The 16431-nt window shown below is 39.3% G+C and overlaps 1 protein-coding gene across 1 annotated transcript in view; it reads left to right on the forward strand.

The window, feature by feature from the left end:
* Window positions 1-16431, forward strand: part of CALN1 (calneuron 1) — a 149822-nt gene that overhangs the window by 73022 nt on the left and 60369 nt on the right. Inside the window, exon 4 of the mRNA XM_053454915.1 lies at window positions 67-179. Within this exon, the coding sequence (XP_053310890.1) occupies window positions 67-179 (113 nt within the window). The remainder of the gene's footprint in view (window positions 1-66; window positions 180-16431) is intronic.

Here is a 16431-nt window from a genome sequence, read left to right on the forward strand (position 1 = left end):
GATAATGGAATATTTTAAATATATTTCTCATCTTTGATGGCATCTCATATTGGTTATATTTTCTAGGGGATGGTCAGGTTGACTTTGATGAATTTATGACAATTCTTGGACCCAAACTCGTGTCAACAGAAGGTCGAGATGGGTTTCTTGGAAATACAATTGACAGTATATTTTGGCAGGTAAGAATTAATGTTTTTCCCCCGAAATGTTCTTTATTTGGTCTTTAAATTACTGCTGCATACATACTAGGTATTTCATTTAATATGTTTAAGGAAATTGCCTTGAGTATTGGGAATGACAACATTTTGGACTACTATTCATTAAGGCCAAACATGATTAACATGTTTGGCTTGTTTATGTGTGTTTTTTATATTTTTATGAGTAACTGATGTGCTTAAAATGTATATAATTTTACAATTTCTGTTCTCCTGTGAGCAGTTTATTTTCTCTACTGTACATTTATTGGGGGTTTGATTAAAAGAAAACAAATCTATTTAGCTCCCGGTAGATATCTCATTCTTAAGTTCTATGTCTAAAGTACTTTCATATCTCTAGCAATGGGAAACAAATCCCCACAGTTTTCACATGTGGACTTTGTCTTTCACCTGGGATTGAAACTGTGGGTGTTTTGGTACTTTTGTTACATTTGTCTGAGGTGGTTTTAGGTGGTTTTAAGGGCTTGTGCAAGTATGTGTTCACTAAAAAAAGAAACGTGCTTTATATAGCTTACTTTGTGTAAAAGAAACAAAGAAAGAGAAAGGATGTGGGCTTTAGAGAAAAAAAGAAATAGGGAGAGGAAGAAAGAAGAGGTGGAATACTCATGGGGTTGTGTATCTTTAAAATAGAATCTCATATACTTCATCTTTATAGGTGACAGAAATGGGCACCTGGGAAGTCTATTCCCAAATATCTTCCTAGCCTTTATCGTTGTGAGCTTCCCCAGTCAGCCGTCCATCTACTCATATATCATGGAGATTTGGATAAAACTAACTGTAGCACATCCTTTTAACTTCACAGATCTTAACAACACCAATTCAAATAGAAAATCATCTATTAAAAAAAGTAGGAATTCTAAAGCTGGTACTAGTTGCTATCAAGTTTGGTCACATTGCTGTTGGAAGTAGAATCTGTAACAGGAGTCTGATAGAGAGAGAGAGAGAGAGGTGTGGGGGGATGAAAAGAAGTGGAAGGAGTCAGAGAGGGAGAAGACTGAGAAGAGAGAGAGACAGGGGAGAGTGAGAAGGAGGGGAAAGGAGAGAAAGTAGAGGAGTGAGGGAGAAGAAAGGTTGGTAAATAGTATGCAGGAGGAGTGTAAGAGAGAGGTAGAGAAAAGGAAAGGAAGAGAGATGCAGGGGAGGCATAGAACAATAGAAAAATAGAATTTGATGGCACATGAGAACATTCGCCGCATCTAGTCTGCCCATTTTCCCTGATATATGGGTTTAAACCCCTATCAATCTTTTATCTTTCCTGATAATTTATGTCCTGCAAAACACTTTTTTTGTAGCTCTCCTCTAAATCTAATGTGTCAATAGCCTTCTGAAGATGGGGTCTCTAGAACTAAACACAATATACCAGGTGATGCCTAACCAGAGATCTGTAAAGTGGCATTATCACCTCCCTCTTCCCGCCTCTAATGCCTCTCATTATAAAACTCAGAATCCTGCTTGCTTTGTCAGACTATTTATGGTATTGTCTGCTTAGCTTTAGGCCATCAGCAATAATTACCCCTAAGTCATTCTCTTCCTTTTAACTGACAGAACAGTGCCCCAATGCTATTTTCTGCTTTGGAATTTCACAGTTCCAAGTGCATAATTTTACCTTTATCAACATTAAGCTGCAGCTGCCACGCTCTCAGCCATTCTTCTAATTTACTTAAATCATTTGCCATTTGAGTTATTCTACTCAGAATGTGTACTATGTTGCAGACCATTGTATCATCTGCAAAAAGACATACCATTTCATTAAGACTTCTGTAAAGTTACTAATAAAAATATTAAAAAGTACAATTCCCAATACCAATATATGTGGTACCCTACTAGTGACAAGCCCTTCCTCTGAATATACACCTTAAACTACAACCTTCTGCCTCACTCAATTATTGCCGTATCAGTTCAACTATTTTTACATCCAAACCCAAGGACTGCAATTTACTTATAAGTCCCCCATAGGGGAGAGTGTTGAATGCCTTACTTAAATATAGCTAGGCGATATCAACAGCTCCTCCCTGGTCTATTATTCTGTTTACTCAGTCAAGAACTTAAGTTAGTTTGACAGGATCTTCCTGTAGTAAACCCGTACTGTTTCTGAACATGTAAATTATTTAATTCCAGATATTTAACATCCTTTTCTTTAGCATGGTTTTCATTAATTTGCCAACTACTGACATAAGGCTTACTGGTCTGTAGTTGCCTGAGTCTTCCCTACTACCTTTTTATGCAGTAGTACTACAGTTGCCAACTTTCAGTCTTCTGGAAATACTCCTGCCATTAGTGACTGGTTAAGTAGGTCTGTTTTGCCAGGACACTTCAAAGTTCTTTTAATAATAAGGTCCCATAGATTTGTCTGTTTTTGCATTAGAGAGTTCAAGTAGAACTTTTTCTCTTTAAACACAACTGTTTCACATTTCACCCTACTTCTCTTTGCTAACAAGGTTCCATCGCCTTTATCTTCCTCTGTAAAAACAGAAGTATTTATTTAGGTACTCAGCTAGATCTTTATCCTCATTTATATAATTTCCTTCATTTGTCTTTAGTAAGACACAGAGAAAACTGAGAGAAGAGGGAGACAAAGGAATGAAGAGGGGGAGTAAATAAGGCTTTTAGGCAATATAATTTCAATGGTAGGCACATGTATAATATTGTTATCTTTTCTGCAATGCCAGTTGTTAAATGGTCTGTGTTATTATTGAAGAAAGTCAAAGTTTACAGAATAACATTAATACTGGAGAAACTACAAAGGGTTCCATGTTTCACACATGGTAAACCTGCCCTAATATACCCCCCATTTGGAGAAAAGCATTTGCATTAGCTTCCAGACATATGGAGGTACAGTTAATATGTTCACATTGCTTTATTTAATACGTTTCAAGAAACAATTCCATCCAGATTGCATAAACTTTCAGATTATATTCTTTTAACACAAAAAATGTTATTTTAAGAAATGGGATAAAGAATAATATACCTACTTGGCAAGAAGCATAATTCTCTGCATTACACAAATGGAATACATGACTCATGCAATCAATAACTCCATCTCTACCTATAAGTGTGGGCGGCATGTTCTCTGGCTAGAGCAGCACAAGTCATTTAAGTTAAAGGTCTTATTGGGCCTGTGGAGGGAATGCAACTGCAAATGCAAGTGTGGATCAACTGCAAATAATTATCTACATTCTCTATAGTCTTTATCTAGTAAATTCTTGCAGTATTATTTATTATTTAAAAAAAAACAGTAATTCACATACCTGATTTGTTCTTCATTGATATACAATGAAAGAACAAAAAAAAAAGAAAGATTTCTATATCAGGACATAACAACAATCATCTGTTCCTTAGCAGCTATAAAAATTATTTAACTACAGCCTTACATGAACAACACATGACATATTACACCGTGTCATGATTTATTTAACTAAAATAAAGCCAAAATGGAGAAGCCATGTGTGAAAAAAATAAGCACACCCTTACTGCTTCTATAGGAATTAAGATGCTAAGTAGCAGACAGGTGCTGCTAATCAAATGCCCTTAATCATAAGCAAGTGTGACCATTTCTATAAAAGCCAAATTTTTAGCAGTTTGCTGCACTGGAGAATTTAGGTGTGTTAGCACAACGACAAGGAGGAAAGAAATTAGCAATGATCTTAGAAAAGCAATTGTTGCTGCACAACATGTCCACTTTGCACAGTGCCATGTTTAACGAAAACCAAACACAGCATGTCAAGCACGGTGCTGGAGGGGTGATGATTTGGGCATGTTTTGCAGCCACATGTCCTGGGAACCTTGCAGTCATCGACCATGAACTTCTCTGTAAACCAAAGTATTGGTACAGAGTCAAATGTGATGCCACCTGGGTCATGCAACAGGACAATTACCCCAAGCACACCAGCAAATCTAAAACAGAATGGCTCAAATGGAAAAAAACATGTTGTTGCAATGGCCCGGTCTGGACCTCAATCCACTTGAAAATGTCCTGATTCATAAAACCATAGAATGTAAAGAGGGTGCGCTTTCTTTTTCATACAACGTTGATTAACAATAATGGAAGAGTTGGCTGTTGAGCAGCCCAAGCCAAGCCAAAAAATGAAAGTCGCTACTTCAGGATGAAAAACCTTACAAGGAGGAGTTTCAGTTAGCTCTGGCTCATGCTTTTCTCTTTATGAGCTGAACCGACTCACAAAGTTATAATAAGAATAACTACTCCAAAACTAGATCCTAATAGGATTAAACAAAATATGGATGCCAACACATGTTCTGTAAAAAAAAAAAAATGAATGGAATTTTTAAATTAAGAAATTTAATTGTATCGTGTGTATAGATCAATACGTTGTGTTCCAGTGTTTGTTTACATTAATAGGGAAAAGAAAAAATGTCGGTGCGCTAAGCTAGTCTGAGGCTCAAATAATACAAATGTGTAATATGAGGCCTACCAAACAGGTGTAAGCATGCTGCAAGAAACAGTGTATTGGCTGTACAATGTATACAAAAAACAAAAACTGTCTGCGCTTCTTACCCTAATAAAGTTGGTAACAAATATATAAACATAATATAAATGAGAGGTTTTGGTTATATGAATTGGCCAAAGCATAATTAAGCTCACCCGCCACGTCAAGGCACACTCTCAATAGGGTGAGAACCTACTCTCACCTCCTACATAGTGGGCACACAAAGCAGTTTATACTGCTACCAAAACCTTATTAACGTGTTGGGGGAGGTGCAGTTAAACCTCCTCCCCATTAACCCCTGGACAACAAGCTGCAATCAGACTGATGAGGAGCCAACAACCTCAATTATGTGCAAACAGGGAAAAGAAAAAATGTCGGTGCGCTAAGCTAGTCTCAGGCTCAAATAATACAAATGTGTAATATGAGGCCTACCAAACATTAATATAGACAATTGTGTATAAAGTGCAATCGCATGTTTCAGCAGCAGAAAAAACTGAAGATTCATCTGCAGTTCTTTCTGCGTTTATGTGTCAGCCTATATACTCATCACATATTTAATAACCTTTAAGAAAGAAATACCACATTCAATTTCAATTATGCCTATTCTGCTCTCGATAAGAAAGATAAAAATATCTACATGACTACTTTAATTTCTTTGATAAGAAATGGAACATACGTTCTTCAACAGATCAAAGAATGTAGATTCAAGTTTAAAGTATATCTTGGTCTCCAAACATATAAAAGCTTTAGGGATTCTTAAAACCAATAGAGTTTCAAGGAACACTATGAGCGTGAGATCATGGGCGTAGGAACCCCTAAAAATCTGGGGGGGATAGCATTTTTACTGGTAGGGTATACCTGACCATTTCACCAACAGGGACTTTTATGACATTGCATTATAAATACATAGACATTAATATTTAGTTGGTCCCCCTTTGGTGCTATAACGGCTTCCACTCTTCTGGGAACGATATCCACAAGATTTTGGAGAGTTTCTGTGGGGAATTTTTGCAACCATGCCTTTATGGACCTTGTTTTGTACACTGGGGCACAGTCATGATGGAATAGAAAAGGACCGTCCCCAAAACTGTTCCCACAAAGTTAGAAGCATAGTGTTGTCCAAAATGTCTTGGTTTATCACCTTCAGCTCATAAAACGTTCTACTGGATGAATGGGAGAAAATTCCCACAGAAACTCACAAAAAAAGACAAATCTTACAACCACAGATGGACCCCACTGGACACGGCCACAGAGACTACTATGATGTACTGAAGGAACCATCTAAGACTCCTAACACGTCATGCACACAGGAACATATCCACACGCTTAAACACTTGAATAACATACACACGCATGCACACACACACACACACACAATGGGTTAAACATGTGTTACAGGGAATCATTATCTTCCCTTTAAGTACGACATGCCTGCTCATACACACATATGCACTGCTCTTACGCATGCCTGCCCACAAAAACACACATATACGCTGCAATTGCCTGCAGATACACACTTGCCAGTACTCACACTTATGCACTACCCTTATACACGCCTGCCCAAACATACATAAACTGCTCACACACACATGCCTCCCCATAAATATACACTGCCCTTGCGCATACTTACACAGACGTATACACTATAAGACAAATATACTCCTTATATACACACATATACACTGCCCATACAGACGTACACGTATACAATGCCCATACAGACGTACACATATACACTGCCCATACAGAAGTACACATATGCACTGCCCATACAGACGTAAACATATACACTGCCCATACAGACGTTCACATATACACTGCCCATACAGACGTACACATATACACTGCCCATACAGACATACACATATACACTGCCTATACACACGTACACATATACACTGCCTATACACACGTACACATATACATATACACTGCCCATACACACACATATACACTGCCCATACAGACATACACATATACACTGTCTATACAGACATACACATATACACTGCCCATACAGACGTACACATATACACTGCCCATACAGACGTACACATATACACTGCCCATACAGACGTACACATATACACTGCCCATACAGACGTACACATATACACTGCCCATACAGACGTACACATATACACTGCCCATACAGACGTACACATATACACTGCCCATACAGACGTACACATATACACTGCCCATACAGACGTACACATATACACAGCTGCCCTATACACAAACACATATGCCTGCCCAAGTACCCATACACATGCCTCACCATATGTATATGCACACACAAATCTACCATCAGACCCCCCACCTTCGTTCTCCACATCAGACCCCCCCCAAACCTTTGTTCTCCACATCAGACCCCCCCTCCACAACCTTTGTTCTCCACATCAGATCCCCCTCCACAACCTTTGTTCTCCACATCAGACCCCCCTCCACAACCTTTGTTCTCCACATCAGACCCCCCCACCTTTGTTCTCCACATCAGACCCCCCCACCTTTGTTCTCCACATCAGACCCCCCCACCTTTGTTCTCCACATCAGACCCCCCCCACCTTCGTTTTCCACATCATAACCACCCACCCACCTTCGTTTTCCACATCATAACCACCCACCCACCCACCTTCGTTTTCCACATCATACCCACCTACCTACCTACCTTCGTTTTCCACATCATACCCACCCACCTTCGTTTTCCACATCATACCCACCTACCTACCTACCTACCTTCGTTTTCCACATCATACCCACCCACCTTCGTTTTCCACATCATAACCACCCACCCACCTTCGTTTTCCACATCATATCCACCCACCTACCTACCTTCGTTTTCCACATCTCTTACCTTTCTCTTCCTCCTTTCTGCTTTCTCTTCCTCCTTTCTGCTTTCTCTTCCTCCTTTCTGCTTTCTCTTCCTCCTTTCTGCTTTCTCTTCCACCTTTCCGCTTTCTCTTCCAACTTTCCTTTTTGCCGCTCGCAGTCTGTGCAGTGCGGCTGCGCACAGCTGTTTATGCTGAGCGCCGGGGCTGGATATAAACGTCATATCCCGTCGCCCCGGCGCTCAGTTACAGACAGCACGCTGGTGAGTGTGACCTTTATGCAGCTGCAGCCTGCAGGACTGGTTGGGGAGATCACGGATTTCCCTAACCAGTCCTGCAGGCTACAGCTGCTCATCGGGCAGCTGTGAGCACCCTCACAGCTGCACCCGAGTGCACTCACCTCAGGTACAGCCCTGGGGGGGATATCTATATTATCGGTCCCCCCCTTATGATTTCCTGGGGGGGATCTGTCCCCCCCGTCCCCCCCGGTTCCTACGCCCGTGCGTGAGATAGGTGTAGGATATGAAAAGTTGCAGTATTATCATGCATGTTAAGAAACATTCTGCCCATTTTTTGTAAATACTTAGACCGTATCAGTCACTGCCACGACCACTTTTGCGGTGAGTATGTTGCAACTAATAGCAATACAACCCAGCTTCTATAGCTATATCCTGCACCATGCTTGTTTTTTTCTGACACTTTTTGGATTGGATTGTGGACTGTTCAAAAAAGAAGCTGGCATTTTAAGGATTCCTACACTTCCAAATGTATTAATAGCATGGTATACCATAACTACGAATATCCACTAGGGTTTCATACTAGATGGGTCAGACAAGGACTATTCCTATTTTTTTAATTGCCTTTTTTGTACTAGAGTAACCTTATTATATAACAGTTATATAAATAGTGTAACTATACCAAATATATTCATGTTGAAATTTAGATTAAGAATTTTATAAATAGACACAGTAATATTAATTTTAGTAATATTTACTAAAAGAAAACAAACCAAAATAGCATGTCTTCATTTGTGCTAACAAGTTCAGATGCAGACTTCCTAATATGTGGTTCTCTCACAGTTGGAGATTATATGCAATATGTTTTGGTGTAAATTGCGTTTTAATGCTTCAGTTTTGTTTCTTGTAATTGTGCTAGTTAAAAGTAATTTGATCAACAAGCCTAGTAGAACACAGATGGCCCACAATCAAAAACTAATTTCCATTCATAAAGATATTTGGTCAACAGTTGTAATTGTTCGGATATTTAATTACAAACACATTTCCACCACCTTTTTTGTCTGTTCATTCATTTTATGTATTTTGACTGAGGCAATATGCTTCTTTATTAGTTTTGCACGCCATAATAAAGAGATCAATAAATCATGCGTGTGACAGCAGCTTGTAGAATTTATCACCCTATTTTCTGCAAAAGTCACAGAGAATTTACTGATGCATGTTTTAGAAGTTGTAAATGAAGTTGGTAGTTCTTCTAGAAGTCACATACAAGACAAAATGTTACACAGCCATGTGGAACTGCTTAAAAGATTATGGTTGTGAGGACCTTAGCCAATTTAGCCCTCAAACATATAACATTTGTACCGCAAAAGTTCTCTTGTTTAAATTGTACAAACGAGCCTCGGATGATCATTGTCCAATTTTAATGAAAAAAGTAATATCACATTAACAGAGAAACATGAAGAAATCCTGCTGTGGACATGTGAAGAACTAATGTAAGGTATGTGGGGTTGGAGCACGGCGCAGAAAGACACCAGGTGAAGCAGCAGACACAAAACCAGTTGATAATGCAACAGCAATGGTTTATTTACTGAAGCAAAAAGGAATAGGCAAAAAGCAGTACCGTTAAGCAACCCGTAGTCAGGGGTAGAGAGAATCAGCAAAGTCCGTAGAATCCAAAAAACAAGTGTCCAGCAATAAGGGAGAGGGATATAGCAGGTAACCAGAACAATCAAGTAATGACTGTACAGGGCTGCAGGTTTAAATAGCCTGCCAATGACTGACTCCTCCCAGAAGCCCTCCTTCCCCAATATGCCATACTAATGGTGACTGTCCGTCACCTCTTTGCCCCGCCTCCCTGCGTCACTGGACCGCAGGACACGCCTACCCGCTGTCAATATCCTTCTGGCGTCCGCCCTACACGGCGTGCGCTGTAGGAGAGGCCGGGGATGCGGCCTATCCTCCATGGATGCGGTCCGCGGCCTCGTGGTATGCGACCGCGTTGGTCGCAGACAAAGACGCTGGAGTCCAGCGAGGTCCCCGCCGGTGGAGGACACACCCGGACAAAGACGTCGACGTTCAACGAGGTCCCCGCCGGGCGAGGACACACGTGGATGAAGACGCCGGCATTCCGAGAGGTCCCCGCCGGGCGAGGACACACGCGGACGGCGGGGGTGAACGGTAAGTTCCTGACAACTAATCTGTATGGGTTGAGACAATAAGATAACAAGAACAGCTCAGGTGTAGGCTAAGATAAAGCTGATTTTCAATATATAACTTTGGGGGATGTGGATCTGTTTCATGTTTAATCCACACAGCATGAGTAAGGATTTTGTAAATATTTCCATGTCATCACATTATGTTGTCCATTTTTCCTCAATACATTAATTGGTTCACATATATTTGATTGTGATACTATATGTAAGACTTGTGCGTTTGTATTCGGGAGAACATAAAAAAAACACGAATGTTGCAGCAGCCCTTCATTGGTTGATGCCAGATGAACCCCCTGCGGCGACCAATAGAGTCGTTCTTACAGACCTTTAAATCCTGGCTCTCTCCTACAGCCATATTAACCCCTGCTATACTACAGAAGACTTAGGGTAGAAAACCGGCAGAAAACAAAGAGAAAAACAAATCCGAAGAATGTGAATATTTGTCCGAAACAAACATGGGAACAGGCATTCGTAGAACACAAAGATTTTTTTCCCCCCAAGACAAAGACGAACATGAAGATTTCACTTGCGCCCAAGTCTACTATTTGTGTATCTAGTAATTGGCATGTGTGTGCAATATTTTATGAAACTGTTTAAGTGTGCATGCAGCTAATGGCAATTTATATATATGCGTTGCACATGCTTTTAATGGGATATACCTCTGATTTCCTTCTGCTGTCCAGCAAAATATGTTCCTATAACTTGTATATGCCACACAACTTATGGAGAGCGACACATTTTAACCTGACCAAAATGTTATTAGTTAATAATCAAGGATTACATTTCAAATGAGCATAAGCGTTGATCGACTGCCCACTAACCTAAGGTAGGATGCTAGCTAGATCTTAGCACACATGGGTCCACGTGGACAGGTATTTGGAATGTTTTTTTGCTTATTCAACATGCATTTTCCTCTAGAAGCCAGGATTAAACATAGCCACTATTCTTCTTCCTTGCCATTGGCTAGCTACCGTGTTTCCCCGATAGTAAGACACCCCCGATTGTAAGACGTATCGGGGGTTTCAGAGGGGTCGGCTAATATAAGCCGTACCCCGAAAGTAAGACATATGTCTTACTTTCGGGGAAACACGGGGGATTTGCCGGGTCCGCCACTCTAAGGGGCCGGGAAGTCCCCACCAAGGCCGGCCTTACGTGTCTGCGGCCGCACAGGATTTAAATTAAAACATCGGGGGTTTTTTTTAACTTTATTTAACATCCTCCATGTTAAATAAAGTTTTTTTAACTTTATTTAACATGGAGGATGTTAAATAAAGTTGAAAAAAACCCCCGATGTTTTTATTTAAACCCTGTGCGGCCGCAGACCCCTAAGGCCGGCCCCTTAGAGCAGGGCCGACCTTTGGGGTGTGCGACCGCACAGGGCGCCACACTCCAGGGGGTGCCAACCTGCGGCACCCGGCACCCCTCCAGAGACGGACAGTAATGTCCGCCGCTGGAGGAGCAGGCTCGCAAGGGAGCGGTATCGGAGGTCTTTAACAGACCTCCGGCTCCCTTGAGTGATTTTAAGCCGGGTTCAACCCGGCTTAAAATCACTCAAGGGAGCCGGAGGTCTGTTAATGACCTCCGATACCGCTCCCTTGTGATCTGCGCGGCAACAGCTGTTGTGCGCCGGGGTTTCTTGTCAGATCCCGGCGCACAACACTGAAGCCGCGCCCACCGCTGTCCGTGCCCTCTGACCCGGAAGGAGACAAGAACTGAAGAAGAGGAGCGAAGAGGAGGAAAAGAAGCTGAAAGAAGAAAGGAAAGGTAGGAAAGCATTAAGTGAGAGTGGATTGGTGTATATGTGTGTGTGGATTGGTGTATGTGTGTGTGGACTGGTGTATATGTGTGTGGATTGGTGTATATGTGTGTGGATTGGTGTATGTGTGTGTGGATTGGTGTATGTGTGTGTGGATTGGTGTATATGTGTGTGTGGATTGGTGTATATGTGTGTGTGGATTGGTGTATATGTGTGTGGATTGGTGTATATGTGTGTGGATTGGTGTATATGTGTGTGGATTGGTATATGTGTGTGGATTAGTGTATATGTGTGTGGATTTGTGTATACGTGTGGATTGGTGTATATGTGTGTGGATTGGTATACGTGTGGATTGGTAGGTGTGTTGATTGGTAAGTGTGTGAGAGTGATGGGTGTTATGCTGTACCATTTCCAATGTCTTTTTCATGATCTAATTATGCTCTAAAAGTACATCATAACTCCCATCACTCTCAATTTTTTCCCAATATAAGACATACCCCGAAAGTAAGACATAGTGGGGCTTTTAGGGATAAAAAGAAAGTAAGACACTGTCTTACTTTCGGGGAAACACGGTAGCTTGCTGTATTGGCTGATACCACTCTGCATGGATATGGAGGCTGTGGCAACTTTAACTTATAAGAAAATAGATAAGTTATATTAAAAATGGCATGACTCTTCCTTTAAGTGATTAAGCATAACATCATTTAGATTTTCTGCTGAGAACACAGGAATTTCAAGGTAAAACACCACATGTTTGAAGTCATTCAAAAGTCAATGTCAGTATCGTGCAGCGCTTAATTTGCTATCTTGAATTTGTGAGTTTAATTATAAAAGCTAAATAACTGAGAAAGTAATTTCAAATTGGTCTCTTAACAAAGTAGCTATGTATGCTTACAACAAGGAAACATTTTGTATATCCAAGGCATAATGCAGATATAAGCCATTTAATATGCATATTTCAGCTCAACCTCAAAGAAAGCCATTCTACCATTCTTTGCTAGTCCAAAAGCCTTTGTGCCCTAAACAAACTATGATTGCAGAGCTACCTCCCATTACATTCACCTATAGTGCATACTGCTGCATAAGTAAGGTGGCCGGATCGACTACTCCCTCTTTCATGGTTTCTGTCAAGGGTTACAATGATTTGTAGTGCAACCTTTTTTTCATCATATAGCTAAATGTTTTTATCTCTTATTTTTGGGGTTTCAAAAAACAAATTTCTGTGAAGACTTTTTTCAAGGTTAAAAGAGGAAAAAAAAACTTTGATAAGTCAAGGACTATGAGTAATTTGTGTTACAAACAAAAATAAATGGGTAGTAGTGTGTTCAACTTTAAAAGCTAAGTAACCTTGTTCTGATGCTGGTGATAACATAGAGATGGTCTGCTAAATCTACTGGGCAGATATGGCACGCTTCAAAATTGCTACAATGAATCACAGAAAAAAGACCTTCACTCTATTTATGATATGTTTTGGTAGACTATGGCAGTAGATTAAAACCCTTGAGCGCCAGAATGAAATGCCCCATGTGTCTACCATCAGCAGCTCACATTGAACACATTCTTGAAGGACTATATTTCCATAATAGCATAGACCACATCTGTTGTTAAATTGCCAGTGTGATATAACATTTTTTCTCAGTTTACATTTTTGTAAAATCATATACCCTTTTGACATTGTATAAAAAATGTACTGCATGTACCAGCTTACAAGGGTTCATTAATCACAAGGAAAATAATAAAATGAAGAATGAGAATCATGCATATATTATAATATTGGCTGTTAGAGATACTTACTAGAAGAAGGGTTGATATGCTTGGACATGGAAAATCTGTTTCTAGTGGTGCTTGCTTGTTTGAGGAATATTCATTTATCTAGAATTCAAATGAATAGTGACAAATTTAATATTCCTCTTAATATTGATTTTTTGTCAGACTTTCTTTTTTTTTTTAATAGAAGAGCAGGACTAGGCAAATTATTTTTAAAACAAATAATAGTAACTCATAATTATTTTGAGTTTATTACAATTGATAAATAGATGAGTGAATGTACTTAATAGAGTGAATTTCTGTTTCATTATTAATTATAACCCTATGCCAAAAATAATGCTGAATGAAAGTATTTTGCTTTTAATAATATTTATCTGTTGTTTTCCTACAACTCAGTTTCTTGTCTGCTTGCAATATTTACTGTTAAAATGTTATTCTCGTACCCTTACGGGACTGCATGTTGGCAATAAAACATAAGCAGGCACTAACAATTTCGCATGGTATGGGATTTAAAAATAGTTTCTTTACTTCTGTTTTCCAGATTTTAATCCATATATTGGTATCCTTATTTTATTCAAATTGTCTATTTTACCATGAGCTTGGGATCATTTATATCTAGAAAATGTTTAACTTTCCCAGAAGAACATTATTAGTATGCTACACAATGTGCTGTTTTATATGTAAAGCTCCCTAAAGAGAAATTTTATTGTGAGTGCATTTTTAATATTCTAGTAGGTGTTTTGTTGTAAGTTTTTAAACATTTTGTTCCTGTAAAAGTTTCACAGTATAGGTTATCATGATATGACTTCAACAAAGTGTCCTTATTCAAGTAAAACACTCTTTATCCAAAGTCCACATGTTCATATCTGTATTGAAATGTGTAATGTTCACATATCTAGCTCAGTTTGTGTGTACTCATCACAGTAGTTCCTTAAAAAAGACATACAAAGGCAGAGTGATGAGTCAGAGGGATGTCATATCCTGAGATTTAGAAGAGATGACAGTGGCAGCAAAGGTAAATTATGAGTATTAGCTAGGATGCCCCAGTTATCTGCCATGACTTACCTCCACTGACACTGTCCTCTCTGCCACATCAATGCAATAGAGTTGAAGACACAATTTTTTTTTCTTTAGAGTTAGTGGCAGGCCTGCACTGTAACCGTGGCAAATTGTCCCAGAATTGTGAGCATGATAAATCCTGCTATCTTTGATGGCAGGGTTTTCCAAAACATAGTTCGTGAACTTATGTGTCGATCAACAAGCATTTGTGCTTAACCAGTATATGGGTAATACTGGTCAATGCGATTTTAAACAGGTTTTGTGTATATGCTGATATAATCTTTCTACATGAACTACTATAAATACATACCTGGCAGTTTTGACCCAGAGTCTTTGAATAAAACCCTGTCCCCCCTGGTTCCTTGGTCACTTTAGCCTTCTCTAGGCAGGGTGAATGCCATGTAGCCATCACTTTCCCTCTTACTCTCAACTATCTGAGGCTGTTGGGATGACTGGACTTAGGCTCCAAACCATGATACTCCTACAGGGTCTACAACAGTTATATTGCTAGAATGCATTTTCTTGACTCTCCCATTGGTTTTCTGAGCAAACTTCAGTCTTGAATACTCCCTAACAGAACTACTCTAACTTTCTTTCTTAACAGATTATTGAGAGATATTGTAAAGGTCCACTGTAGAATATTTTTTTCAAACTTATATTCTTTTAATGGACTGATGACATGGACGTGTCTAAGATATGCAAAACACATGCTTTATTGAAAATATGTTGAATTGTTGAATTTAGTTTTGCCGTTTACCTTCATGTCTTTTATTGTTAAAGTATGTTGGCAATATTAAAATGGTGCTGACCTGAAAAAATGCTTTTGGTTTCCTTGGTGACTGCTTGCAAAAGCTGTGCTTAGACCGATATAAAAATAGCCGTCAGATCCTTGCTATGTTATGGTGTTCTAAGTAATAATGAGTATATATATATATATATATATATATATATATATATATATATATAGATAGATTTTTTTTATATCTTTTCATGTGAGAACACTGAAGAAATGACACTCTGCTATAATGTAAAGCCTGTATAACAGTGTAAATTTGTTGTCCCCTCAAAATAACTCAACACACAGCCATTAATGTCTAAACCTTGGCAACAAAAGTGAGTATACCCCTAAGTGGAAATGTCCAAATTGGGCCCTATTAGCCATTTTCCCTCCCCGGTGTTACTAGGTCTCAGGTGTGAATGGGGAGCGGGTGTGTTAAATGTGGTGTTATCACTCTCACACTCTCTCACACTGGTCACTGGAAGTTCAACATGGCACCTCATGGCAAAGGACTGAAAATAATTGTTGCTCTACATAAAGATGGCCTAGGCTATAGGAAGATTACCAAGACCCTGAAGCTGAGCTGCAGCACAATGGGCAACACCACACAGCGGTTTGTATGGTGTTATACAATGTAAAATTGAGCAAAAATGTGAGGCGTGTACTCACGAGATAATATAGATATATACACACACACATACATTTGTGCATATATAATATTAGCATTTGGGGCTGGCATAAATCACAGAAGTGTGCTTCAGTGCATCCTGCTTGGGTTCATATTTTCCCCTGAAAATAATTATGACGCAAAGGGCTGTTGGATGTTTTTTTTTTCTAGATATTAAACAAAAATCCTCTGTCCTTGAAAAAAGGAAATCTGTTGCCCAAAGCAAGTTAATTAATGTGCCTTTTTAGAGTAGCTACCCCCTGTGTCTTCATCCTTTGTCTCCTCATTAGTTTTTTAAAGTAAACAGAATGCAACAACAGCAGGCGTTATCTGTATTATCTTTTGACAATTTTTTTCTTTTTTATCTTGAGTCTAAATAGGAATGCTCAATGGAGACAAAATAGAAAAAAAGGAAGAATAATATAAAAAATTGGAAGAGTGGTAAAAGCGAATATTGTTTAGCT

Source organism: Spea bombifrons, chromosome 2 (genome assembly GCF_027358695.1).
Source record: "Spea bombifrons isolate aSpeBom1 chromosome 2, aSpeBom1.2.pri, whole genome shotgun sequence".
NCBI classification, from domain to species: domain Eukaryota; kingdom Metazoa; phylum Chordata; class Amphibia; order Anura; family Pelobatidae; genus Spea; species Spea bombifrons.